This window comes from Branchiostoma lanceolatum, chromosome 16 (genome assembly GCF_035083965.1).
Source record: "Branchiostoma lanceolatum isolate klBraLanc5 chromosome 16, klBraLanc5.hap2, whole genome shotgun sequence".
Taxonomy (NCBI): Eukaryota; Metazoa; Chordata; class Leptocardii; order Amphioxiformes; family Branchiostomatidae; genus Branchiostoma; species Branchiostoma lanceolatum.
The window spans coordinates 2,559,583-2,586,173 of record NC_089737.1 but is presented as its reverse complement, the minus strand read 5'-3'; the positions used below and the strand labels follow the sequence as shown (position 1 = coordinate 2,586,173).

The following is a 26,591-nucleotide window of genomic DNA, read 5'->3' as shown; positions in this document are numbered from 1 at the left end:
CTCAAGTATTCACTTGTGGAATGAACTGCCGTCTAATGTCCAAGCATCGCTTACGATCAACATTTATAAAAAGGAACTCGACTCACATTTTAACAGACCGATTAAACACCCTCACTTCTCTCACGGCCAACGACAAAATGCAGTTCATCTCACAAGGCTTCGTTTAAATTTCAGTCAGTTAAACCACCACCTATTTCCACACCATTGTATAGATTGTCCTACATGTAAATGTGGTCATTATTGTGAAACAACCGAAAATTACTTCCTACACTGGAAGCTTTACACTACCCAAAGAAGTACTATGTTATCATCCCTTTCCAACATAACTGACCTTCAGCTACTTAACGACAGTTCATTGTGTTCTCTCCTGTTACGCGGTTCTACGTCACTCTCATACTTAAAAAACTGTAAAATATTCGATATAGTTCATACCAACATACATTGTACAGGCAGATTCATTTATTGATAGATACCAACTTGTATTGTCTATTGTCATTTTCCTTTTATCCATTCTGTATTTATGTATGTTATTATGTCTCTTTTTTGTATGTTTTGAGTAGAAGGCTTCAAATAAGCAATCGCTTCCTGCCTAATACTCTGAAAACATATGCGAATAAAATAAATCATTGGATGTTCGGAAAAGCCGTCACATTAATCTGCAAGAAGATATAACGGCGGCATAGACCGTATGAGTGGCTATAACAACTCTTTTGCCAGTTGCATACGCTCTTTGCCACCGTTAGATATGATTGGAGATTACATCACATTATGATGTTGACACGGTACCATTTCTCTGTAGACGTGCTGATTAATTTTTGACAATCCATCGGTTGCTATTGCGTGTAATTCTATTTCTTAATTTCATTTCGGGGTGGTAAATCTTTCAAGTGCAAATTCTATATTTCCTATTCTCTCATCTCCAAGCAGATGTTGGGGTGGAAAATCATTTTATTTTCACTTTAAGTCTAACAAAGGACACTATATAGCATAATGTCGCCACCCTACATGTAAGCGACGATCTGAAAAACCGGCCGGTAAAAAAAAATTAATGATTATTCACCCCAAAAGCTGCTTTTAGATTCATACCACGTCTGTTTATAAAAATGTATAAGCAAAGAAGACAAACACAAAGTACTGCAATGTCACTTTTCCTGTATTGACAATTATTTTGCAGCCAATTGAAAGGCAACAATATACATATAATATATAAAACACACTAAATCACAGAAATATTTTCCAGTAGGCTGTAAGGGTACAAGGTACCTGGCAGTTTTGGGGCAATCAAGTAATAAAATTCAAGTCTTTTTAATTAAACAACTTTGATTACCACTGGGTAGAAAATGAATAGCATTTATAGCAGCACAATGTCAGTTTACTTCATTGTGTGTTAAAGAAAATCAGAACTTTAAGCAAAGCGTGTCTCTAGATCACTCTACAATAAGGTGATAACAGAAGCTTACAAATAAGCAATAAATATCAAATTAGGTACAATTATTTATATCTGAATCAAAGAAGTGCAGTCTACATTTGCTTAGAGCTACAGACTACATAAAGCTATAATTCTATCTAGAAAATAACAATAGTGGAAAAAACGTAAAAACAGCCAAATTTTACAGAGATGCCCACATGACCAGAAAACGTACAAAATTCATCAAAGTTGGACATACTTTAAAGAGTTTTCCAAGGAAAATCAACACTATCTGACAATTCAAAGCCTGCATTTTCCTATAAACACTATGGTCTACACAGCACCAAGTTTCATTGTTTGGTCAACATCGAAACAATCTCCTTTTGGAGCCGATCAATTCTCAATACATTTACATTCAGATATTGATATGCATGTTCATCAAATGGAATGTGCACAAGTTCGTAGCTATTCAAGATCATGCTAGCCTATGCTTTGCTGAAGGAGTGATTTTTTACGTGAGGAAAACCAAATGAATATTGTTTCTAAATTCTAATGCTGTAGAGATGCCTTGTACATTTTTGTATAATGATAATGTGCAGTATCTAAAAATTAAATAAAGTATTAACAGCCGAAAAGTTAAGAAATTAAAAGCAGCTATACAGCTCTGGTATTATGAGCTTTCAGCATAAGGCTCATGTGGGAGGGACAGCTTTCTCTGAGCTGTTCCAAAGTGTCCTGTGCTCTGATTGGCTGTTGGTGAAGAAAACACACCTGTCTGAGCTGGGACAACCAATGGCGTGTTGTGAAAGAAAGTACTGTCCTTGTTGTTCATGGTGTTGGCAGTTGGGGTCTTGATCAGGGGGTCAAACTCAGGTCGTAAGGATGACCCTTGACCCAGCACAAGCGGCGCCGGAAATACTGATGACGTCACATGGCTGTTTCCGGGCGACGTGTTGCCGCTAGCAACCTGGCTGACTGACACCAGAGGTATGGTGCTGCTCTCTGATTGGCTGGAGGTGCAGGTGGTGGTGTTGCCGCCGACAACCTGGTTAATTGGCAGGTTGGAGGGCGGGTTGAGAGCGATGTGTAACGGCTGGGTGGTGATCCCCATTCCTCTCAGCTGTTGGAAAGTGAAGCCGAAGGTCGACGGCACCGTCGTTATGGCAACGGGGAGGGCGTTAGGGCTTCCTCCCGGTGCTATGCTTGGCACGATGGCAGATGGGAAAACCAGCGGCGACTGGTTTGGGCTGGTGTGAGGCGGACTGGTGTGGTGGAGAGGGCTGGTCTGGGGCATGACTAGGGATGCAGCCTGCTGTAGAGTTGGAGCAAACATGGCCAGCTGGGGAGGAGAGCCTCCACTGGTGTGTAAAGGGGAGGGGGACGAGGGGAAAGATGTGGGGATGGGGAGGACCTGTCCCGTCGGGGAATACACGTGCTCAAGGTCCGAGAACGACACGGGACGGCTGAAGAAGCCCACAGGAGAGCTGCTAGCGCTGCGGTTCAGGAAGACTTGCTGGTAGGGAGATGCGATGACTGGGATCACCTTGGTGGTGAGTAGATCGGGTGGAAACATGGCAGCTTGTGGAACGTCCGATGTGGCGACATCCTTCCTCTCAAGCACCTGCTGGTCGGCTGGCCAGCTTTGAGTAAAGGGTTGGGGGAGGGCAGAGGTTTGACTTTCTCTCTGGTCCACCCTGCTTGGATGCTGAGAGTTTGCTTCGCCATCTTGATTGGTACGTTGTTGTTCTTCCTCGGCTTCAATGGGGACAGCCAAGTCCATGTCAGATGCGATATTGGCAGGTGAGGTCGTGCTTTTGGCGGGCGGCGAAGAGTTTTGGAACTCGGGAGAAAGATGGAGGGCTCGGTGCGGAGAAGGCTTGTGATTGGTCAACAGCCCCTGCTGCTTCTGGCCATGCGCTTTCTCCACCTCTTTATTTAGGCGTTCACTTGGAGAGGCGTTTTCCTTGTCAGAATCGGAACAACCCGGGCTTGCTCCCTGGCTGCTGTTCTCACTTTGACATATAACCGCCTCCTCGGCTGTTCCTTCTTTGCCATCCTGCTGGCTGCCTCCATTGCTCTCCTCCACCCTGCGACGTTTCACGACAGGAATGTACTCGAATTCATCTCCGAGACGCTTCGGCTGGACTGGCCGCCCACTTCTTCTTGCCGGCACTGGCCCAGCGGTCGACGTAACCAGCTGATTATTCACCACTCCATCCGGAAGGGTTACCACAATGCTTGATGGTACGGCTGACCCACTCAGACCCTGCGATCCGACATTAAGATACCGCGCGGTCGCGGTGAACGCGCTGTTGGCACTTTGCAGTAGAGTGAAGGTATTGTTGGCCATGGTCTCCTGCTTTGGCACGCCCTCCTTACTTTCCTGAAGGTGTGGTGCCCTGACTTGTCCGTTAAACGCTGTTGCGGCGCCGTTCTGTGGTATGCAGTTCGGTTTCAGCTGTACGGACACCTTGGCAGCATTGCTCTGAGCCATGGTGCTGAGGAGGTTGGACAGAGACATGGACGTGGTGAGAGGCTGTCCTGTGGTTGCCATGGTGACTGTTTGATTGGCCGACTTGCTGGGCGAGAGGACAATCCTGGCAGCAGTCCCCCGAGGGCAGTTCTGCACGGGCTGGAGGATGAGGGTGTGGCCTGCATCTGGAGGGAAGAAAATTGGAAGGAGGTAAGATACTTGTCCAGATGTTGACACACTTTCCATACAAATTATGCAAATGAGGGCCTAATTTGCATAACTGATCGGAAAATGTTAGAATAGCCTTCTTTGTTAAGATAACACATAGGTCATACTTAGACAACTGCTATTTGGTTTCATAAAGGTTGCCACTGCAAAACTTAATGACCAAGAAAGTTGTAATCAGGATTCTTCTCCTCCTACTTCAATACCTTTGCAACAGAGATTATGTTCAATAATGCTTATCTACTGTGAATATTAAAATGTGAATGTCTTATTTTATCCCGAGCTGCAAAAGAAAGTTCCTTTTAACTTACAATGTTTTTTACACTGATTACTGCATTCATTTTTGAACAGAGCAGCTATAATGAAAGAGAAATAGTAGGTTAAGTCTGTTCAGCTCCTACCTGCTGCTGATGTGACAGTGTTGCCAGTCTGAGCTGCAGTGCTGGGTGCTGCTGCAAGGCGGAGCTTGTTGGCTGGCAGAATGGGTCTGTACACCTTAGTACACTGAGTTACCATGGCAGCCTGTGCAGACTGCGGGATGGGGTGTAGTGATGATATCGGTATCAGCCTTGGGACCTCCTGTGGATTTAAGAAGGGAAACTTAGAAATAAGGAACAACAAGTAGAGAATTCAACAAAGTGTTGGGAAATTCTTAAAATATCCAGATATCCTGACACAAAGTAAAGGTTATTTCGTTATGCAGGAGGGAAATGATATGCAACAATGCTCCTATCCCAGTAAAAACTTCTTGTAGACTCTTCAGTAGTATAAAAAAACTACCGGGAAGTGTAAATTCAAAAACAACCCCAAATGCTTCACAGCAGCTGCACCAAAATCCTTCCCAACAATAAGGAAATACTGTAAGTCTTATGTTATTATCAGTTCACACTTAACCTTTAGCACACTAGCTGATTGACCTTCAGTTGTTCACAATCATTTTGAACAAATCTAAACGTACAGAAACTATAAGCACCTTCTTGATAACCGTGATTTCTGCTGGCTGTTCTCCGTCCCCCCGCGGTACTTTAGCAAGCGGCTCTGCCTTCTGTTGGCACTCGAGCAGCTGTCGTTTCAGCGAGCGTTGTCGGTCCTCCTCGCGCTGGTTCACCTCCTGCTCCAGACGACAGATCGCCATCAGCTGCTGCATCCGCTCCGTCATGCGGAACTGCTGAGGAGGTTCTAAACGGGAAGAGACAAATGTTTCTTTTTAAGCGTTAATCAGCTTTAATTTGCAAGAAACGTAGATAAAGCCTTGGAAAAGCAATGTTGCGCTTTATATTATGGACCTGAAATCAATAAATGAAAGAGTCAGTCATTCTCACCGTTTTTTGCTAGGGTTGGTCAGGTAAGACAACTTGGTTATGTGTATGACATCCGCACAACTATTAACTTTTGTCCCGTTTCCAAAAACATTTTTGCAACCATACTGTACATCGTACAAAAGAAAAACATATGCCTTAAATTGCAAAAATACATTGAGTGGGATTAAATTAGAAGTAACGTTACTATGACAAGGAAACATTTAGGTTCCTAACATGAAAACACTTCTACTCAAACCTACCTTTAACAGGACTGCTGGGTGCAGAGGAGAAGGGTTTCTGTTCCGTGTTGGCTGCAGTTCCAGCTGGGACCTGGAAGGAGGCGTGGCGAGTCAGACCTCGGGGGTTGTCTGTACCCGAAGGAGCAAGCACACGCACGCTGAGATCTGGAAAAATAGACAAATAAGTTGTCATACTTCATGTACCTGAGAAATGAATATTTGTATCAATGTGCAGGGCTCGAAATTCATATTTGGGAATAGGTGCACTGGTGCACCCAACTAAAAAAATTGGGTGCACAGAAAGAATTTTGGGTGCACCAGATGAAATAAAGTTGAATGTTCTTCAGAACATAATTACAAAGCTTAACGCTGCTGCCTTTCTTAACTTAAGAACTTCAATCTGTAATTCTATAGCTAACTTCAAAATTTCAAACAATACATTAAATAAAGTACAGCAAAAAGTTATCATGCTGTTTTTTATACTTACATTTCAAGAATATTCTGTATACTAGTGTACAATAGTACCTTAACCTTATAGGCTACAAAAATATATAGGTGCACCAGTGCACCCAGTCAAAAATTAGGTGCACAGCTCCAATTTTGGGTGCACATGCACCCACTATTTCGAGCCCTGATGTGAAACAACACGATATTCAATGTGTAACAATATGAAGAATCTAATGGCAGGTACTGTCAAGCCGGTTGCAGTGACCACCTTTGAATACGGACCACCTGACCATTGTGGCCACTTTTGGGGAGTTCATTTCTACTGACTGTGGTATGACCAGCTTTCTTTCTGTAGTGTCCACCTATCTACAGTAACCACTTTTCCTATGTCCCTTGAGTGGTTGTTATACACACGCTTGACTGTATTCTGGACCTGTCTATAATAGCATGCTCTTGTAAACTCTTGACAAAAACCTCCATAGCTCTATGGAGGTTTCATTTGTCTGACAGGTTCACATGACAAGAACCTCTTTACAAGCACATGTACAGACTGTATAGCTATACATGTAGTCTAAGTTGATTAACAGGTTCACCATCTACCTTGTGTGTTGTGTACTGCAGTTGTTCCGAACATGGTTCCTTGGCTCATGACAGCTGGCTGAGCGGATTTGGCATTCTCTTCCACTGTAAACGACATATAGAACATATTCATTAATTGATCATTCATTTCAAGAGACTTTAAGCTTCAGAACGAAAACTGCAAAATTAGCAATAAATACAACATTGCATTTTTCATCTTGATACCCTTTCAGTATTCGCTGTCATTCAGTAGACTTAGATAGTTTTTCATTGCAATACCAAAACTACAACTATAAGGACTGAAATACATACACATACAGAAGCAAAGAATGCCTCTCCTACCTAGATCTTATGGAGTCTCCTTGTTCAGACATGTCAAGTATAAACAAGAGTCAGGCATATAACTATGAAAATTCAAGTGCAGAAAGCAAGGTCTGGTGGTAAGGAAACTTGGTGTATCAAGAATACATAGCAAGATCATAATGTAAAACTACTAAAAGGACAGTGAGGTATAGAAAATATTCCTATCCTCTCCCTAAATCTGTAAATAGAACAACTCAAGATAAGTTTTGCTACATACTTCTGAAGGTTTCAATGTCAGGGTCGGGTCCAATCCAGGTGAAGGCTGGTTTCTTCCCGCGGTCCTCCTGAACCAGAACCTTCTTAATCAGCTCCAGACTGGTCAGCACGTTAGCGATGTCGTACAGCCGACGGATCTTAGCTGCGGAGAACAACACGCACATTACTTAACTAAAAATTTCAGAAAGAAATGATTTATTAAGTCAGTATCTTAGTCACAATCTACTAGTACTATGCCCGTCACACAGCAGAAAAATCATCACAATTTTTTTTGGCCGATTGTTCGCAGGTTCAAAGGGATGATTTCCTTGATCTACATGTATTAACTTACTTTTAAACTTGGAGTTCTCGTCAGCGCAGGGTCCTCCCTCTCCAATCAGCACCTTAGCAGCAGTCTCCAGGGAGATGTCTTTAACCTTATGAAGGAATGAAAACATCAGAACATTTGAAATTAGAGATTTGGTACGGAAAAAATATGCTTACTGTAAGTTTAGCTGACTACAATGTTCACAGATTTCAGTTGTATCTTAGGGATAACCTTGTTGGCCAAGGTTTTGTTCTCACAACGCCTACTGACATGGGAAGTTTTGGTTCAATTTTGTACAGGATATTTAGAGCTTTGAAATAAGAAGCAGAGTAACTTTCAGTTCCTAGGAAAATGCCTACAGACTTTCCGTCCAAACCCAAGGCAGTTTGGGACATCCTTGTGTACACATCACAGCCACTAGTAAGCCAGTTTGATCAAAGACTTACATTCGATGCCAGGAAGAGCATGATGAACTTCTGGCTCATGGCGCCGAGTGACTTGTCTCTACGACTCATGGCAATGGCAGTAGCACCTGCTGAGGGCAGAAAGAATGACACATTGCAGAAAAACTGATGTACATTTTGCATATCTAAAACAAAAATACATTGTATTCCGTCTGATAACATCAGTAGTTGTTTCTCATCAATCTCTTAGATGAGGTAGAAGTTTAAATTACATGTGTAATTACGTCTTCAGTCATAAGATACAATATGACAAAAGTGCTAATTTTCTGACTTTTTACCTAGTCTTCTCTATCTCTATCTATCTTGAACGGGGATATCTAGTGATGCTCATACAGGGAACTAAGCTTTATGCAAAGAATAAGATTGCTTAGCATAAATGGAAACCAAAAACACTAACATGTCTGCTTATTTATAGTGAAACATCCCTACCTTTCAGGATAGACGAGGCATCGAAGCGGTAGCCTGTACGGTTAGGCATGTTCATGTCCTTGTTGACGTGGAGTGGCGCCTTCTTAGATCGCGGCTCGAACTCATCTTCCTCCTCCTGTTGTTTCACCTGCTCCATCATCTCATCATACTTCATCTCAAGGCCCTGAACCTGTTCAACAGGAAGAAATGTTAACCTTTAGCACACTGAAGTCGCCAATTGGCTACCAATTGGTTACGTAGTTAGGTAGTAGAGAGAAGTTTCAACTGTCATTGTACATTCACTGTTTCTGTGTTAGTAGTCAAACCTGTACTATTGAGCACCTCTGCATACGGACCACCTGGGCATTAACATACAGTCAATCCTGTACAAGTGACCACCTCTACATAAGGACCACCTGGCCATAGATATACAGTCAAACCTGTACAAGTGACCACCACTTGGTCGTTGTGGCCACTTTCTTAGTGATATTACAAAACAATAATGAATTCACATTTACTCTCAAAGCAGAGGGTAGGCTCTGGCTTGTTTTGGACGTCTTTTGTCAGGTTTTCTTTTTGTCCGCCAGCCAGTTTGAGGAAGTAATTCTAAGAACAAGAGGACACTGAAACCTACCTTGAGCCGTGCCAGTGTGTTATTGAGCAGTGTCCTGCCGTGCCAGTTGTAGCGGTTCTTAGCCAGACGGCTGACGACCTGCACGCTCTCCAGGACATTCACGATGTCGTAGATCCTCCTCCTCTCAACACCTGTACACACAAAATTACAGACTTGTCAAACAACTGGGGAAAACAATACATTTACGATACACACTACTCTCTCATGTTATCTTATCTGTCAAGATGCCAGTTACATGTACTTATTCTGATAGATTTCCCCTGAAGAGCATAACCCTTGCAAAATCGGGAAAAACATACAATAATTTTTATAGTGAATGTGAGTCTACATACATTGTACCAGGATACTGTCCATTGAATGCAGTTGAACTAACTTGATATTCAAAATCAACTGATGATTGGTTTTTTGGCTTACCTAAATCCTTGGCAACTTCATCCAAACAAATTTCCCTTGCTGCACCTGGCTCAGGGTCATCTGGGAACTTGGAGAGGAATCTGGAGGATTGGGAAAAAATGGGACCAGGTCAAAACTTGAGAAAAACATTCTACATGTGCATACAAAAAAGACAACTGAAAGCATTTCATGAATTTTGATAAACAGCATGTGCATCTTGTTTATTTTCTGTTAATATCCAGGATGAGAAATTATTTTACCACTGCGTATGGAGATGAAATAAACACAACTCCTGACCTTTGACACAGCAGTCCCAGTGACTTGTCCTTCCTGCTCACAGGTTTCTCACCCTCGTCAATTTCCATGTCGTCATCGTCTTGAGAGGACGTCTGAGACGATGCATCCTTCTCCGTCCCCTTCCTTGGTTTCCTTGGAAACAGTTCCTTCTTCTTCAGCTCCAGCTCCTGGCTCTTCATGTCTGGACTCAGCGCACTGAACAGTGACTGGAGGTTCGTCGTACTCTTCATCTGTTGTTCCCGCGTACGAATATCGGGACTGATCGCACTCATGAGCAGCTTGAGGTTTGCTGTCGGCGTGAGCGGTGTCCCAGGCTCATGACTGTCGGATGGTTTTGTCGGAGTCACCGGTACGCCATTTTCAGACGCACTAGCTGCATCGATGGGTAGGTTGGTCAACGTTGGGAGGCTAGCTGCCTTCTTGGGGGTTGGCTTTGGCTTTTTGAATTCAGTTCCTGAGTTGGCTGTAGCCTCAGTGGGTTCACATATAGTGGCAGTAGACAGTTGATCATGATGACCTATACTTGAACCTGAGAGAGTCCCTGATTCGTAGAAGCCTGAGTCGTCTTTAGAGTCTGATTTGTCTTGGCTGAGGTTTGTGAAGGGGAGAACTGAGCTCTGGTGCTCTGACTCAGACTCTGTATCAGAATTCTGGACATTCCTAAAACCCTCGGGTACGAGGGAGCACTGGTATTCTTCCGCCATAACTGCTTATAATCTGTAGAAATTAACAAAGATAACCAATGAAATAAGTTGAAATCAATACCAAAAATTGCAATGTGTTTTTTAAAAAGTGGGCAAATCATGGCAAATAATTGTCTTGACACACCTTCAACAGTGCTACATTTGGCTGGAAAAAAAAGCCTACAATCTAGGGCTGTCTTCAGCTTTAATATCACAAAGTTAAGATTTTTTGGACGGACAGGGTGAATTTTTTGTCCATCCCATCCCGACCCATCAAATTTCCGTACTGGAATGGAGGGACGGGTCCTGCTTTGACTTGATTCGGATCCTACCTTGACATTTCTGCTAGCTATTCTTACTGTGGTCCTGCTGCAATTTGAGATATCTTTTTTAGTATCTACATCATCTTGTTGACAATACTGACAGGCAAGATAAGAAGCTCCTTTGAAAACCAGTGACTAGAACGTTACACAGCAGTGCAAAGAGTCGGCCTATTGTAACGGTGACAGGACTTGCTTACAGAAGTGTCAACGGGAGTGCCACCTTGAAAAAATATTCACGGATTTTGTTTATCTTGGACGTGTAAAGCTACAGGGGTACATTTCATGTTGTTGTATGTGTACTAGAGGATGGAATATGCATTAACAGCGATAGGATAAACACAATCTTGCCATGAATATATTCCAGCTTGTTAAACTGTCATTGGTCTAAAAAAAGATTCACTAAAATCTGTAAAAAGTGAGGGCACCGGGATATGAATTCTTCTCTTTCAATGGTTTCCTTTGTCTTCAGTTGTTGTCTGAAATCAACCAATAGTCTTGAATTTTTCTTTAAAGTTTATCTTCTTCCTAATCTCATAATCAATACAAAGATGGTGTCAAAAGGCTACCTCAGCAGGATGAGGGTTAAGAATGTTGGTTTAATCTTGTCTTTTGATCATTTTCTGTGAACAGGAGACCAGTTCACACCTGGGTAAAAAGTTCAAACTGCTCTACCTGTGAACTTGCGAACTGTCTAATTTGAAAACTTGTTTCAGATTCTAAGAGGACTCGACTTTTGATGCACTATTTGTTTTGTATGTATATTGGAATAGCTATTTTAGTTGAATTGATTCCATTCTTATTCTGTGAACTAAAATTGAAATATTCCAGACTCCATCAGTAGGTAGTGGCAAGGACATTATATAGGATATATAATGTCCTTGGTAATAGGCATTGTGGAACATTAAAAGACAATTTTCACTCCTCTAACAATAAACATTCACACTTTCCCCTCCCCTACGGTTAGTGTAATGAGACTGCACAATGCCTATTGTTCCTCAGTACCATCGATAGCCCAAGTCTTGAAAGGCAATAAAAATTAATGGCAGTTGACTAGACAACAATCCGTGAGAAAATTGTCTGATTAGCTAAAATCTGCATAAGGAAGCAGCATTTACATAATTTTGCAGGTCAAACTCAAACCATCAAACCAAAGTCCATCATAGGTGAAAAATGCAAACATAATTTCAGTTTTTTTAACTCTAAAAACCAATCAAACTCCTGCTAAACATCGCATATTGGGTTAATTATTGCAGCTTTTGAACAAATCTGAAAATGTTGAGGAAAATATGCCAATTTTGTAGGATATTTCCCAATTTCTAAACTGGCGGCAAAAATTGACCGTTCATCTTTGGCGCCATATTTTGGTAAGGTCAGGGGAGCGCAACATTCTAGTCTAGGTGTGTCAAATAAAAATGAAGAGCTAAAATCTATCAGACTTGATTAGATTTTCAGTTAGTGAAAAGCTTAGGGAAAAGTTGGTTATAAAGTACACTAGGTATCCCCTTTCTTCATAAAATAGCGCTCAGTAAGGGGTGCAAATATTTGTTGTTTGAGCCGGGAGCCCCATGTTGTTTATTTGCACTCGTCCAAAAAACGATCGAAAACGAACCGACGCTACGAACAGAAACGCATTATTTCGATGCTTTTCGTAAAATGTACCACAAAACAAAGAAAATCTCAACATAAATTTATCTATATATACAGAATAAATACGCGGGATGTAATAATGTAGTAAAAATCAGACGATTTTTGGCATATTTTGGCGAGATAATTTTGGCGCGGAAATATCAGCGGTTGACCCCACCTGATTTGCATAGATGGAGCCAAACTACAAACGGTTGCACCAGGGAAAAAATCGCTTGTTTTTCACATCTTCCAGGATTCTAGTGGTCTAAATGTACACTGAAGGCTACAGAAATATGTATCTATGTGTTGAAATTTTGTCAGGATAAGAAAAATAACTCAACCATGCGCAGAAAATCGGGGGGTAAATTTTGGCGCACAATCGCGCGATCGGTTTTCTACTCGGGGGATCCCCCTCATCATGGCCGACGAGCACGCCGCCAAAAAAAGTGCACAGTAGAATAACCAATTTAGACTTCACAAATGATATTGGTCGGGCATAGATAATTTTAACTAATATCTGTACTGACTTGGAGTTCCAAAAAATTGAAAAATATGCTACCTGAGGCCAATAACGGCCACAAATGAGCTGTTTATATTATGGCTTGGTGCCAAACACTCAGCTGGGCCCCTTTTACATGGATTTATTTTTTTCTGGTCACTGCACCCAAAATCACATCATCAAAGTATCCCTGATCAGCTCAAATCATTAGTAATTGTAAGTTGTTCAAATTAATGTGCTAAATGCAAAACTGATAAGGTAATATGACGTCTGCACCAAATTAACGTTATAAGATTGAGCTCGGTACTGGACACATAATTTTCGAGTGTACTGGCAGAGAAAGCAGAAATTATTATGAACACTCACTCTAAATAAACAAATACTCAAGTATTCCAGCAATAGAAAACCTAGAGTTCAAACTTACCAAATTATTTCTTGCTGCATCACCAAAGTAAGTCGTACATACACCTGATATCGACGGGTTGTAGTCTTGAAGCGGGGAGCCCGATCTTGCTTGGGTCAGGTAACGTAGGACGTTGCACAAAATCTTGCACAAAAAATAATTTTCCACACAAATTACTTGAGACCTTTGGTCAGAATTTCATCATAAGAGCACCAGCTAGGTTTTACAACAAACCTACGATTTCTCACAGCATATTTGCTGCGAAATAGTCGATACTTTCAGTATGAAAGTTCGGAACACGCCCCACTGCTGTAGCTGCCTGGAAATGAATGAGTTTTTCGCGGACTATTTTGGCGCGGAATCGCGGGGACCGTTCGATTAACCACGCCTACCCGCAATATTGACCAATCAGGATCTCAGACTACAACTCGTCATCATCATTTAGGCCAATCAACATTCAGCATATATCGGTCATGTTGGACAAGGGTCAATGGCTTACACCATTACAAAACAGGGGAGTACTAGTCTACAAAAAGGCGTTTCATGAGAGGGTATCATCACAATTTCACTGTATAGATCATAGAATAACAATACTAATCTTTAGGTGGGCAAAATACTTTTTTTAAGAAGAGATATTGTAATGAAGGTACAATGAATTAATAACCTTTAGCACTCTGGAGTAGCCGTTTGGCACACAATTCCCTATTGGTTAGGCAGCAGATAGAAGGATAAATTGTCAACATTTTCCTGTACTAAAGTTATAAGTTTAGTTAACGTTACCGTTGGATGTAACTGTCTAATGGCTTGTCATCTGTGCTGTTACTAACTGGCAGATTTTGCGCACTTCTTCTATGATCCAGACATAGTTTGAACCCCAAAGCTTTCTTTCTTATATGGAAGATTTCATGAGATATACCCATTATGATAAAGTTTGGTGGGATGGAATAGTGAAACTTGTCAGTACTATTCCAGCAGTTATTCAAAAGCTGAATTACTGATATTCTACTATTACTCATCAGTCAGTACTTTTGAATAAGGGGCGTTCAGCACTGATGGTTTGCTTATCTTACTGAAAACAAGGGAATTTATGGGAAGTCCTTCCCTCTGACATAGTGATACTCATGTAGGTTTCATCTGCAAGTAGATGCTGGGAAGGAAGATCACCCGAGTTGTTTATAGGGAGAACCTCCTTATCTCATTTTCCGACTGCCGTGTTTCTTGACATTCTTAACAATTGGGCAGCGGAAAACCTTAGCCTGTATTACACAAGCTCTCGGCCGGAGGTTACTGCTTGGGTGGGGGGCAGTAACCTCCGGCCGAGAGCTTGTGTAATACAGGCTACGGAAAACCTTGATTATTTTTCTTTCCAACATGTGCTTGAAGATTAAGTGTAGAATTATTTCACTCTTTATCTTTGAGTATTGCTCGGGAAGTTAATGTCTTATATTGAAGTGAAGTACTCTTTTCGTTATGAATTTCAGCACGAGTGAATGATGAGATGCAAAGCCATATACTGGAAATACTGATTGTTTATACCTGAAAACTTCCACAGTCGAAATACAGTAACTGTAGCTGAGTAACATGTACATATGTCAACTATCAATAGGATACAAGACGTCGTAATCTTACACTAAACTCGTGAAAATCGTTGCAACAGGTCTCATCCTTTACAAAAAGTTGTCCAATTAAAGGCACTTTATCTACAATATGAAGTTTTAAAAAAGTCCAGTCTTTCATTCGATCTCTAATTCAACCATCAAACTACCTCTATTTTGTAATTACACTTCTTTCAAAACTGCCTGTACACTTATGATAGTGCTGGTTCAAGGCAGTGGGCATTATACAGGGTCGGGTACATGATTTTAAAATGGTATATATGGCATCAAAATTATCAAAACACTAGCATTATACTTACCAAAGCATAAGAACTATACACTGATTTACAAAAGCCTATGTACATAATTTTACATGTATAAAAGCACACTGGGCACTGCAACTTTACATTACATATACGACTTAATGGTACATTATGATATTACAATACAAATGTGCATATACGTACATACTTTTAAGTAATATTCAGGAGAGCATAGCTACATTGATGTATCAAAACACAAGTTTCTCATGCTTGAAACCTATTGTTAAGTGTAGAATAAAATCAAAGTCACAAAACAGCTAATGCATACAGAATTTCAAACTTATGAGAGTTAACATTATGATATAATAGCACCAAAAATGCAGTATACATGTTTGAGAAAATACAAATGCAGTAGACATGTTTGAGATAATACAGTACTTCTTGATAACAGGGCAAAGCTATTAGATTGGACACTAAAATTGTGAAAATGTGATATAACGTCCATTAAAAATGTCAGGAAAAACAATGGCACAAAGAATTTAAAAGCAAAATCTTACACACAAAAAATCACTTCTATAATAAATAATAGGTGCAATTATTCTGGGCAAAGTACATTGCTGATTGTAAAGGGAGGTTGTGTCATCGCATTTTGAATAGTAAAATGCTATCATCGTCAAAGCTATACATGTACGTAAAGAAATTACATGGTAGAGCATGAGTGGCGTAAGTAGTAAATCTGCATTTTGCTCTGTTTGATCAAAAGTTGTCAAAGGAAGTACAAGCTAACCATTACAGAAATTGTTGCATATTTTCATACGTAGCTGTTACATGTTGCTGTTAATGCTACATGTTGTAATTTTGCAGTAAATAAAAAAAGCAATGCTCATGATCATTCATATAGTCCAGAAGTTGTAAACAACTTCACTCAAACATGTCAATATCAGAACTTCTTACTGCATTTTAACATAAAATACATAACCTTACAAGTGTCATTCTAACCTCAATTGTAACAATGCCCTTATAACATAGCACCTCTTCTTTTCTGGCAACTAACATTTGGCAAAATCGTTCCTTCTAACTGTAGAAAGACCTAACAAATACAACACATACGCTACATAACACCATGATTTGCCGAATAAGATTGCTTGCATTGGGTTGGCTTGATTATTGTTTAAAGGAGACTTTATGCAACACTTTATAGTAAAGAGAAACATGTACATGTGTCTGTGACAAATTATAATGTAGACTCAATGGATGAGTCCAGGAGGTCGTCGTGACCGTTGACCCCTGAGCTGACGGAGTTGGAGTCGCTGTCGCAGCTCTGAGGACTGTAGTTCGCTGCCTCCTGCAGTCTCATTAACATGTTCATCTGTAAACAGGAGAAAAACAAAGCGTTAATTGAGTACCAGAGAAAGAGTAAGGTATGTATGGAAAATTTCAGCAAAGAACAACCAAGTTTGTATGAGAAAGTCACTCTACTGCTTTTTCAAAGCCATATCTACACAGTTTTGAGACTCCTTTTTCCTTTTTTAAACATCAAACAGAGGCTAGTAGGGTCCTGACTTTACTTGGTTTTCAGAGCCTTATGACATTGGTCCTGACTTGTTATTCTAGAGCCTTACAACAACACATAATGACAGTCTGACAGAGTTAAAAAATCTACCAACAATTTTGAGACTCCTTTTGAAAAGTATCATTTAGAGAACGGCAATCTCTTTTTCAGAGCCATGATCTAAATTGTTCTTTAGAAAAATGAATTTTACTCCAATCCACACGTACCAAGGGGTCTCCCTCTACGTCACTCTGACTCCCTGTGACCTCCTTCTTAGTTCCAGCCTGAGGTCCGAGAGCGTAGCCGTCGAAGCCGACGTCCTCGGCGCGCAGTCTGATGAGGGAGGACAGGTCGCTGGTGGGCGTGGTCCAGGGGTAGTTCTCGATCACCCACAGGGCGGGGTCGTCCCATGTACTGGCTTTCCTGCCGTAGGTCTGAACAGAAATATGTGTGTTAGCATGTGGTAAATATTGTCCTGCTTTCAGATCCGTTGCACGGGTTTATGAGATCAAAAAGGAGTGCTGCAAAGATCAGGTATCAAAAACTACATGTATTACAGGTGACTAATACAGGTACAGCAATATGTGTGGCAAGTATAGTCCTGCTTTTATTTCTATTGTACACTATCGTGAGAACAAAAAGGAGCATTGCTAAAGACTATCTATCAAAAAGACATTACATGTATCAGTCTCTGAAGCTGGTGTGTAATACTAAAGGGCAGCTATATGTGTGGACTAAGACAGGTACATATACAGACCGACCATGATATACACTGCAAAGATATCTACAGCTGAATTTAATACTTCAGGCTTGACCAAAGCTTTTTTTGCTGCTGGTTGGCTTTAGGACAAGTGGTAATGATTTACCTGTAGGCCCTCCCTGACTGCCTCCAGTAGGTAGGGTACGATGGAGTAGTTCCACAGGTCGGTGAACCACACCTGGGATCCAGACACGTCCGTGGGACAGGACAGGAACAGACGAGGACCTGACGGGGAAAATAATGGATTTTGAACTACTGTCACATCGCAAAATGGCACAACACTTAATAAGCTTCCATATCAGAATCACTTGAATCCTTGAATGGATTCTTACAGAACTAGTAGAAAGTGTTTGAATGGAATCTTATCACTGAATCATAACATCAGGAGGAATACCGGGGGTATCATAAATTTAGCCAGGAGATACAACTGCATGATTGCAGTATAATGCTACAAACTTCCAAGGACTTTTTGCACAACCAATACAAAGTTTGAAAAAAAACTTTTGCAGGCACTCTGACCATTGGATTGACTATGAGTACTTTTTAGATGCAGTTGGAACCTGCAAAGAATACTAGTACTTTGGCAGTAATGTATAGCATCATTAGCCCTTACCAATAGTAACATCTGAAGAACTGTGTGTCTCCAGGAACTTGTTGAGATGCTGCCAGGCCTTCGGCATCCACTCCACCACTTTGGTGAGTTCTGGGTTTCTCGCGCTGCTTTTAATCTCGCTCTCGACAAGCTTTCGGCGCAAGTAGCGGCCCAGGAAACCCTTCACCGGCTCCATGTGGTTCGCACACAGGATCCATCTGAAAGATGTTGCAGAAAACCATTGTTTAATAATAGGCAAAGTAATGGGCAACCTCAAGTCAACAAGGAATGAATCCACTCTACTTTATAGAAAACCATTGTTTAATAATCGTCTGTTGGCATTGAGGGTTAATATCATGTTTGACACAAAGTTTAACAGTAAAGTTTGACATGTCAATTGAAAGAACATTCTTCCCTCTATATCATGATATACACAAAAATATTTTTGTCATAGCATATATACATGTAGTTGTGGAGATATCTGACACACCAAAGTTGTTACAGATTCTAATCATAAAATCACTTAGAATGCATCTCATTTCAGGTATGATTTACAGTCAGACTCCAAGAATTCATCTGTACATTACAGAACAATTGAAACAATATAGTTATTAGTTATTACAGTTACAGTACTATCAACAAAGCAGCATGTCTGTACCTGAAGTTGTGGTGCAGCTGCAGGTTGGTGGAGGAACAGTTGGCCTGGTTCATGGTGCCGATGATGTACGGACTGTGGGAGATAAGTAAAACAATTTCAATGCTGTAGGTAATAAATCCACCAGTATCTAACATTCATTGAACTCCAATATTAGTTACAATCCTCCCACACTATAAGGTGTATAGGGCGGTGCCCATCTCCGTTTCATAGCCCTGGGCCACACTGTGGTGCAATCACTGCAGCAGGGGGCTAGTCCACTGGCAGTGGAGTGTGTTTAACTTCCATACTGCTTCATAAGTATGTACCATTTCTATAAAGTCGTTGGTATGACTCCATGCGCCTCTTGTCCAAAGGTGTCCTACCCGGGAGTTCAACTCGGTCTTCTGGTTCCAAGTAATTCGAACCAGATGTGGCAAGTAACAGAAGTGCAGACCACTACACCACAGGGACACCCCCGAACTTCAATATGGAAATGTGTAAATGAAATCCCCAGTAGGAGCTAATGATTTCCTCAAATGTTTCTTCTATTTGGTTGATACAAAATTTATTACAGTACTGTACATTAAGTGACAACCACAGAAATGCAATTCAAATTCCTGCAAAGACCGTAACTAAAACCAACATTCCTTTGTGTTTACATTTTACAAGCCTTTTTCTGATAACAGTATTCGGGGCCAAAGAAGCTTCCATGAATTTAAAACTCACCTCTTGACACTTCTGCATCCCAAGAAGCCATTGAAGACCTCTCCCAAGGACCCCACATTGTGAAGGTTGTCCAACACAATGGCCAAAGGCGCCTGCATTTTCCCGCTCTCACACTGGTCCGCCATATTACACAGGTACTGTCTCAACTCCTGCAAGGGTCAGCAAAGAACAGCATTGTTGAAAAACGTCAAAAACATAACAAAAACAGGAATAAATCAGCCTTTTAGTCAAGGAAAAATTCTGAACAAATTTAATTCTGAAGTTACACAACAACAAAAACAGGAGATAAATGAGAATATTGTTATGACTCTAATTATGGGCTTGTGGTTAGAAAGCTCACATGATTGACTAAAAGTAGTACTTTTAGGCTGAGGCATTATCGTTTATGATTATCTCATTTTTGCTGTGTACCATAGAGTTGATTTGCGTTACAGGCATGTCTCTTAGTGATGGCAGAGTTTTACAGATGTTTTAGATTAGATTAGATTGGGGTTTGTTTTGGAGTTGGTAAAAAGTAAAATTGCAATGACTGAATAGGTCACCCAAAAGCGTCCAGCCCAAACTATGCTAAATCTGAACAGCAATGTCCTACCATACTTGCCTGTACCACAGTTTAACTTAAAAGCCAATATACTACTGCAATATATGCAAAAGCAGCATGTCTCCCGTTAAGGTCTCCGTTCTTAGTATGTTAATCAGGGCTCTCCCCATCTAAGGAAAAAAAGAAAATGATGCTGCACCACCTTGTTATGAACTCAGCACCACTATGTCAATTTTCAGATATAAGAAATTTCCTTTAAATCCATTAAGATTTGATTGTTTCAGCCGGGACTCACCCTCCCAAGACCTGCAGCAACACACTATCAATTTCCAGATTTAGGTTACTGGCAATTTTGCTTAAATCCATAAAAAATTGTTTGTTTTGGGCCCACTTTCACCTTCCCCAGACCTACACCACAACCTTGCTCTCAATTTCTGGGGAGAGCCCTGTTGGTTAAGCTGATTATGGGCCAAGCCATTATGAAATTAGGGGTGTCATGTGAGCTTCCCTCCACTACACCCACCTGAGAGGTGGCTACTCTATGGCTATGTGCACACTCCTGCTGAGGGGGGAACGAGGGAAGAGAAGAGAGACAAAAAGAAGAAAGTTAACACTGAGTGCTACCATTTCTTCATCTAAGAAGGCATCGGACATCGCCTGGGGTCATTTAGTGCATGCCTTGATAAAGGTTCAGCTTTAGGTTTTGGAATGAGTATTCCAAAGACAAAAGTGTCAGGCTTAATCTTTATTCATTAATTCATTCATTCCATTAAAAACACCAGGCTCGTTATGAAGCAGCCAACAATGCTTTGCAGGGGCTTTTATCATGAGTAATACTGACCAAAAATTAGATGCAGCTAGAAAGGAGGCAAAGACTTTCAAGCACTGGAAGTTACAAAGTTGAACACTTTGATGTGTGAGTATCTTTTAACACCTTGCCGTGAGCTGTAACTAGATTCTACAGGCAAAAGAGCAATGTGTAACAGTTTTAGAATTCAGATGCTGGTGTTACAAATGGTAAGGCCACTAGATCTTTAGTGTTGCACCCACTAGTTGTCAAAAAAGTGCACAAAATTTACCCGTCCTCTCTCGTCAGTGTCCTGCAGTTGTCATTAAAGAAACAAACAAACAAGAACACTTCAGTTCCTTGTCTTGCATCTATTTGGGGGTTGACTTTATCAAAAATATTTTCTTAAGAACCAACCAACCATGCACATTTTCAACTTATTTGAGAAAAAAAATTAAGAGGAAATTTTCCACCAACCTTGCAAGATTTGTGATCCACATTGAACACCACCACTGTGCTGTCCGTGACCTCTTCCCCTGACCTCTGAACCATGAACTCTGCGAGTTTCTGTGCCAGGAAGGTCTTGCCCGTTCCGCTGGGTCCACACATGATGACTCGCCTCTGCTCGGCTAACAGGTTGATGTATCTCTGCAGCACGGCCTTCGGGATCAGGGACTCAAATGCAAACGTGTCGCTACTGTTTTCCTTGATGTCTGTTAAGAGTGGAAATTAAAACAAGAGTGGTTAGGAAAACATGCTAATACATTACCTCTCACATCTCTTAAATTACATCTTTGAAGTGCTTCTAATAACTGTGGTCCTAAAACACCAGTGATCAAGTGTGCCTGTTGTGCTACTAGTATGTTATATATGTTGATCAATACAGTAACAGAACTGCAAATACAACCTTAATTTGTAAAATAGCACTGTGAACTCTAAAATATTTATCATAACATTACAACACTAATATCTTATGGTCTCATTCCTGTGTTAGTCCGCGTGTATACTCCAAAAGAATCCGTCCAAAAACAATAACCGGGCATAAGAGGCGCGTGTTTAGGTGGATCATAAATTGCCTTTTATCGGCCCGACCTGATATAAGAAGAATTTGAGATGAAAGCTTGTTTACAACTGTCAGGATTAGGTAGGAAAGTTTCGTCATTCGAGCGATAGGATACGAGCGAGACGCATTTTTCTATGAGTGCTGCGGTCGGCACTGCCGGTACAACAGCAGCCTTGTGCGGATAGTGGGTACTTGCACTTTGAAATGCGATAAATATCGTTGTCACGGTTAGTTTTGGGTGAATCTTTTTTTGCTGCATGACGAACATGTGTGCTTGCAAGAAAGTAAAACGACTCCATCGTTTTGTTTTCTAGATTTTTAGTCATAAATTTCTGTATTTCAACTTTGATTCCAATGGCACAGCCTAACACAGGAATGAGACCTTTATGCAACCTGCTTTGTAAATCTGCCTTCTAAAAGAATACAGTTAGACTTAACTATGAGGACTAAATCATGTTTGAATCCTGTCCTACCTTTGAGATTGATAGCGATGGAGTTGTTGTCTCCCACCAGGTAACCACATGGCAGGAGCTCTGGCAGTTCACTCTCTGTAAACGAAAAAACAGTTCATCAATATTGAGATTGATAAATAAATAAAATAAATAAATGAATATTCCTACATATAAAAAGTTGTCAGAGACACATAATAGCATGGATTTCTTACATTCCAAGCACGACTTCTTGAGAATTCTTAGACCAGCTGAGGAATATCTTAAAGTTTAAACCTACACATACAGTATCCAAAACTGGAGTGAACTTGATCAAGGTAATAGAAACACTGCTTCAATTGTGCATCTGCACTTCACGATGAAACAGAAAGGGAGAGCTTCTAGCAAAGGTGCTGTAAGTTCTGTCTTACCTTTTGATCTGGTGATCTCCCCTATTGTGTAGTTGCGGATGCTCTCAGAGGTCAGGCCAAGGTTGGACACAGGGTCTATTCTCAACAGGTATTCCTGTAAAAAAAATGCCAGGTTAGAACATTTGGAAAAGATTGAATTATGTTATTTTTCCCTTTGTGCTTGCCAAGTTTGTTCTTGATGTGCCACTGATAGAATGTAACAATATTCTTTTACTTTTGAAAATTCATGTGATATATGTCTCCATAACAGAAAATCATACAAAGGTACAAGCACCCCTTTGCACAATACAAAGACCAAATGGTCATGTCCAGAAAGGTACTGATTTTTACCTTTGCCAAGAAGGTTATGTTTTTACTGACATAAGCTTCATTCATGCCTATTCAACATTCCAATTCAACCTCTTTTCTGAAGAGCATCAGCGTATCAAAAATGGAATTTCACAGATATTTCATTAAACAAAACAAGTGAAATATTTGAAAAACAAAAAGATGATAATTCTTGGCCTACCTTGAAGAGTCTGTGCACGACATTGTCCAGCATGTCCCACTTGGTCTTCCCACTGACACTCAGGGCACCGATGATGATCTGCTGGGCCTTACCGCCCTACAGAGTCAGGAAAAATTACATCAGCAATGAGAAACACCAACCACATTAGACATCCTTCTGGATTTCTTAAGCTATTACAGACTGTGTTAAACCTTTTGTGTGCACTAATGAATCTGAATTTCTTGGCTATTATTGTAACAACCATAAGGCATGTTGCAGTATCAACAGTGACAAACCTCCAACACTATTCTGTTTTTTCACTTCTGGTTACAAATAGCAACATTTCTATTTCCTTCTTGATGTTGGCAAATTAGTTTGTCTATATTATCTTCAATATTTGCATAAAATTTTCTTCAATAGGCATCCCCTGATGACATCCTGTACAGATATGTACAGTAGGTCAGGTGCACATATCAAAATTGCTGCATCAAAATAAGTAACCTACAGGAATATTTTGTTTTCAAAGTGAGATGTGAGAACCATCTAGAGTGCTCAGATCTTTTATTTGCTGTAACGGTGATTATAATACTACATCTAAAATAAGGCTGTGAATGTGCTTTGTGCAGAGAACTGTGATAAACTATCAATGTGATATTAATAGGTTAGAAATAACGTGAAAATTATAAAACCAAGGTGAAATTAAACTGAAATTAAATGCTAGTCTTGTGCAAGGTGTGAAAATATGGCTTAGAGTAGGAATACATTATTTCATGTCTACATACAGCAAGCTTTGAGAGTATTCAAATTTATTTTCTTGAAAACTGTAAGAATATTTTCTTTCTTTGAAATTAGTCGCAGAAAAATTGGTCAAAAGCAGTGTTAAGCAAGTTATAGATATGATTTTAGGGTTGTACATAACATTACTTTTAAAAGAAGTCAAATCTTCTTTAATGAAAACCGACAATGAGTATTTTCCTTCTATGAAATTAGTCACCATAGAATTGATCAAAAGCAATGAAGTTATAAATATGATTTTTAGGACTGTACATGAAATAACATGATCCTTTCTTAGCCATGAAATTAAAATGGAAATCATAAGAATACCTTATTATGTCTGAGTGTTTGCCTGTGTCTCTGGATACCGTAATACTACGGGCAACATTGTAGGAATCAAACCGTAAATAACACAGCAAAAACACAAACAACACATGGCATAACGTGAAATGAATGAAACACAGAGTGACAAGGTGTTAGGAAGCTACCGAATATAAGCTAACACCACACTCTCAGTCTGGAAACAAAATCACCAACAAAATTATAAACCAACAACATAAACAGACAAAAGCAAATGCACAGCAACTTTAAGCAAACAAAACATCTGTAATATCTTACTTTATACTTTTTCTTAATCTCATAACTGTTCACCTTTGAGATTGGTGGTGTTCATCTTTAAGATATGTTTTGAATGGAACAAGTAAAAAAAAGTAAGGTCACTTCTTAAACTCACCTCTGATTTTTCAGGGGCCCCAATAGTGGGAAGAGCGACTGTGACAATAACTTTCCGGCCAGACTCTCCTGATCCAACATCTAGCAAAAGATCTGCAGACAACATGGAACAAAGCCAATTAGCTTGCATAGAACAAGACCATGTTCTCAGCTGTGTTATATTATGTTACAAGAAATATTATAAGATATTAAATAACTTTTGGTTTTGACTTACAGAGCGATACATATACACAATGTAGCAGAATCAAGAAGAAAAACAACCAACACTCACCCAAGCTACTGGAAGTAGGATCTAGATTCAGTGTTGGATCTGAAAAGAATAAGACACTCTCAATCATATACATTATCAATACCTGCGTTGTGTTTTGTTCGTGACACTTGTTATTGTGCAGCTGCACTTTTAAAACCAGCTGCTAGATGGCGTTACAATCTTGTGGCTTGATCCACATCTTTGAGAATCATTGTGAAGTATAGCAAGTTGTCATAATCACACAAAATACTGGCTCATTTTCATAGTAAGACTTCCATGTTCCATTTAGTCCAATTTTTGCTCTGGCTACGAGTTATGTCAGAATGATGACTAAACCACAACAGTAGGAAGTGGCGAAACAATCCTAGTCCCGAGGACTCACCACTGAAGTGTTGCGAGGAAGTTGACATGTCGGAACACGAACTTCTGGTCAAAACCTGCTGCTGGAGTCTGTCGTTCTCCGCACGTAACGCGTTCATTTCGCCCTAAGGTGTTAATCAAATTGTCATGAGAACAACACTGCTTATAACATCTATTAAAAACTAAATGCCTTCAAAACATGGTTTCTCATTTGACATTCCATTGCATGAGGATATTTCATCTACTTGTGAATGTTTTAATGCAGTTCACAACAGGTCAGATAGGAGGCGCAAATGTACATTCACGACAAAGGTAGGGCACAATGATTGGAATGAGACACAAAGCATCCAACAAATTATCAACTTACTCATTCTTGATACAAAGAACTAACATAACATGTAACACATCTACAAACAACATTATTAAATCAATCAATCAATCAGCGTAGATGAAGACTGGTGGTAAAGGGAGGTTGCAACAAGAGGAGCAAAGTGTCATCGAAGGAAAGAACAAGCACAAGAGTGAAACCTTGCCCTCCTCCATCAAGGACAAATAATGGACCGGCCCACACTCCTGGTTGCTAAGCAACAGTCTCAGTGTTCCAGGAAGAGCCAGAATACTTCCAGGAATTCATCATGTCTGAATATAAAGTGTTTGGCAATTGGCATCCTTTTGCAATTATCAACATGGTATTTTTGCGTCAAGTTTTTTACGGAATTTATGCATGCATTATCTCTGCCAAGCATATTTGATAAGAAAGTTGATTTCAAGCTGCTTGATTAACAAGATGACTTAACAATTTGTATGAATAAGGATTCCTCAATTCTTTTTACACAGACCGTGGCTGATGTTAAGATTTTGATGAAGATTTGGACGTCCGGACCCAGAAATTCCTTCATTAGAAGACATTCTTATTTGCACAGGAGCCAGCCCAATTGCAAGAAAAGGTTAAGAAAACAGCATTTTGGAATTGAATCATAGTACCAGCAGAATCAGACAGAAATGGGTAGACGGGAACAGGATTAGGTTGAGAACTGGGGTGTAGTTTGATTGAGGATGTAGTTTAGCAATTTGTTGCCAAAGGTGCTCCAGAGTGAAGGTACACACAGATGGTAACCACAGAATACACACACACATGGTCACTGCAATTTTGCAACTTTCCAAATTCAAAGCTTCTTTTAAAAGCATGTATTGGATTTCCAAAACTGGATATCTCCTAATAATCAATGAAAAATAGCTGAATTCTAAATACTTTTCTGAAAAGTTTTTGAAGCTTCTGCAAATTGAGAACTTACTGAATTTCAGTAGTTAACCAGTGAACTGCA

General features: G+C 40.2%; 2 protein-coding genes across 10 annotated transcripts in view; both read right to left on the bottom strand.

The window, feature by feature from the left end:
- Positions 1-1,135: 1,135 nt before the first annotated feature.
- On the bottom strand, positions 1,136-13,637 carry LOC136421367 (uncharacterized). 4 transcript variants are annotated; one of them, XM_066408624.1, is made up of 14 exons: positions 13,310-13,637; positions 9,755-10,471; positions 9,479-9,558; positions 9,065-9,195; positions 8,452-8,620; positions 8,005-8,093; positions 7,583-7,667; positions 7,253-7,393; positions 6,694-6,777; positions 5,795-5,811; positions 5,668-5,761; positions 5,080-5,285; positions 4,508-4,685; positions 1,136-4,066 (listed from the first exon to the last, which is right to left on the bottom strand). In XM_066408624.1, exons 2-14 carry the CDS (start codon positions 10,456-10,458, stop codon positions 2,079-2,081), a joined length of 3,966 nt encoding a protein of 1,321 aa, XP_066264721.1. In that variant the 5' UTR covers positions 10,459-10,471; positions 13,310-13,637; the 3' UTR covers positions 1,136-2,078. The 4 variants fall into 4 exon arrangements, with proteins under 4 accessions (XP_066264721.1, XP_066264718.1, XP_066264720.1 ...); XM_066408621.1 differs by having other exon boundaries at positions 5,668-5,811; XM_066408623.1 differs by having other exon boundaries at positions 5,668-5,811; positions 8,005-8,090.
- A 1,162-nt stretch (positions 13,638-14,799) lies between these two features.
- Positions 14,800-26,591, bottom strand: part of LOC136421714 (neuron navigator 2-like) — a 220,101-nt gene continuing 208,309 nt past the window's right edge. For 5 of the 6 annotated variants that reach the window (XM_066409211.1, XM_066409207.1, XM_066409208.1 and 2 more), the window contains 16 exons: positions 25,289-25,391; positions 24,928-24,966; positions 24,658-24,749; positions 24,255-24,299; positions 23,172-23,267; positions 22,664-22,757; positions 22,278-22,352; positions 21,219-21,454; positions 21,034-21,054; positions 20,478-20,516; positions 19,414-19,562; positions 18,709-18,780; positions 18,072-18,268; positions 17,565-17,683; positions 16,926-17,132; positions 14,800-16,515 (listed from right to left, as the gene is read on the bottom strand). In XM_066409211.1, the coding sequence (XP_066265308.1) occupies positions 16,381-16,515; positions 16,926-17,132; positions 17,565-17,683; positions 18,072-18,268; positions 18,709-18,780; positions 19,414-19,562; positions 20,478-20,516; positions 21,034-21,054; positions 21,219-21,454; positions 22,278-22,352; positions 22,664-22,757; positions 23,172-23,267; positions 24,255-24,299; positions 24,658-24,749; positions 24,928-24,966; positions 25,289-25,391 (1,719 nt within the window). In that variant the 3' untranslated portion in view covers positions 14,800-16,380. The remainder of the gene's footprint in view (positions 16,516-16,925; positions 17,133-17,564; positions 17,684-18,071; positions 18,269-18,708; positions 18,781-19,413; positions 19,563-20,477; positions 20,517-21,033; positions 21,055-21,218; positions 21,455-22,277; positions 22,353-22,663; positions 22,758-23,171; positions 23,268-24,254; positions 24,300-24,657; positions 24,750-24,927; positions 24,967-25,288; positions 25,392-26,591) is intronic. The other variant, XM_066409212.1, reaches the window with a different exon arrangement.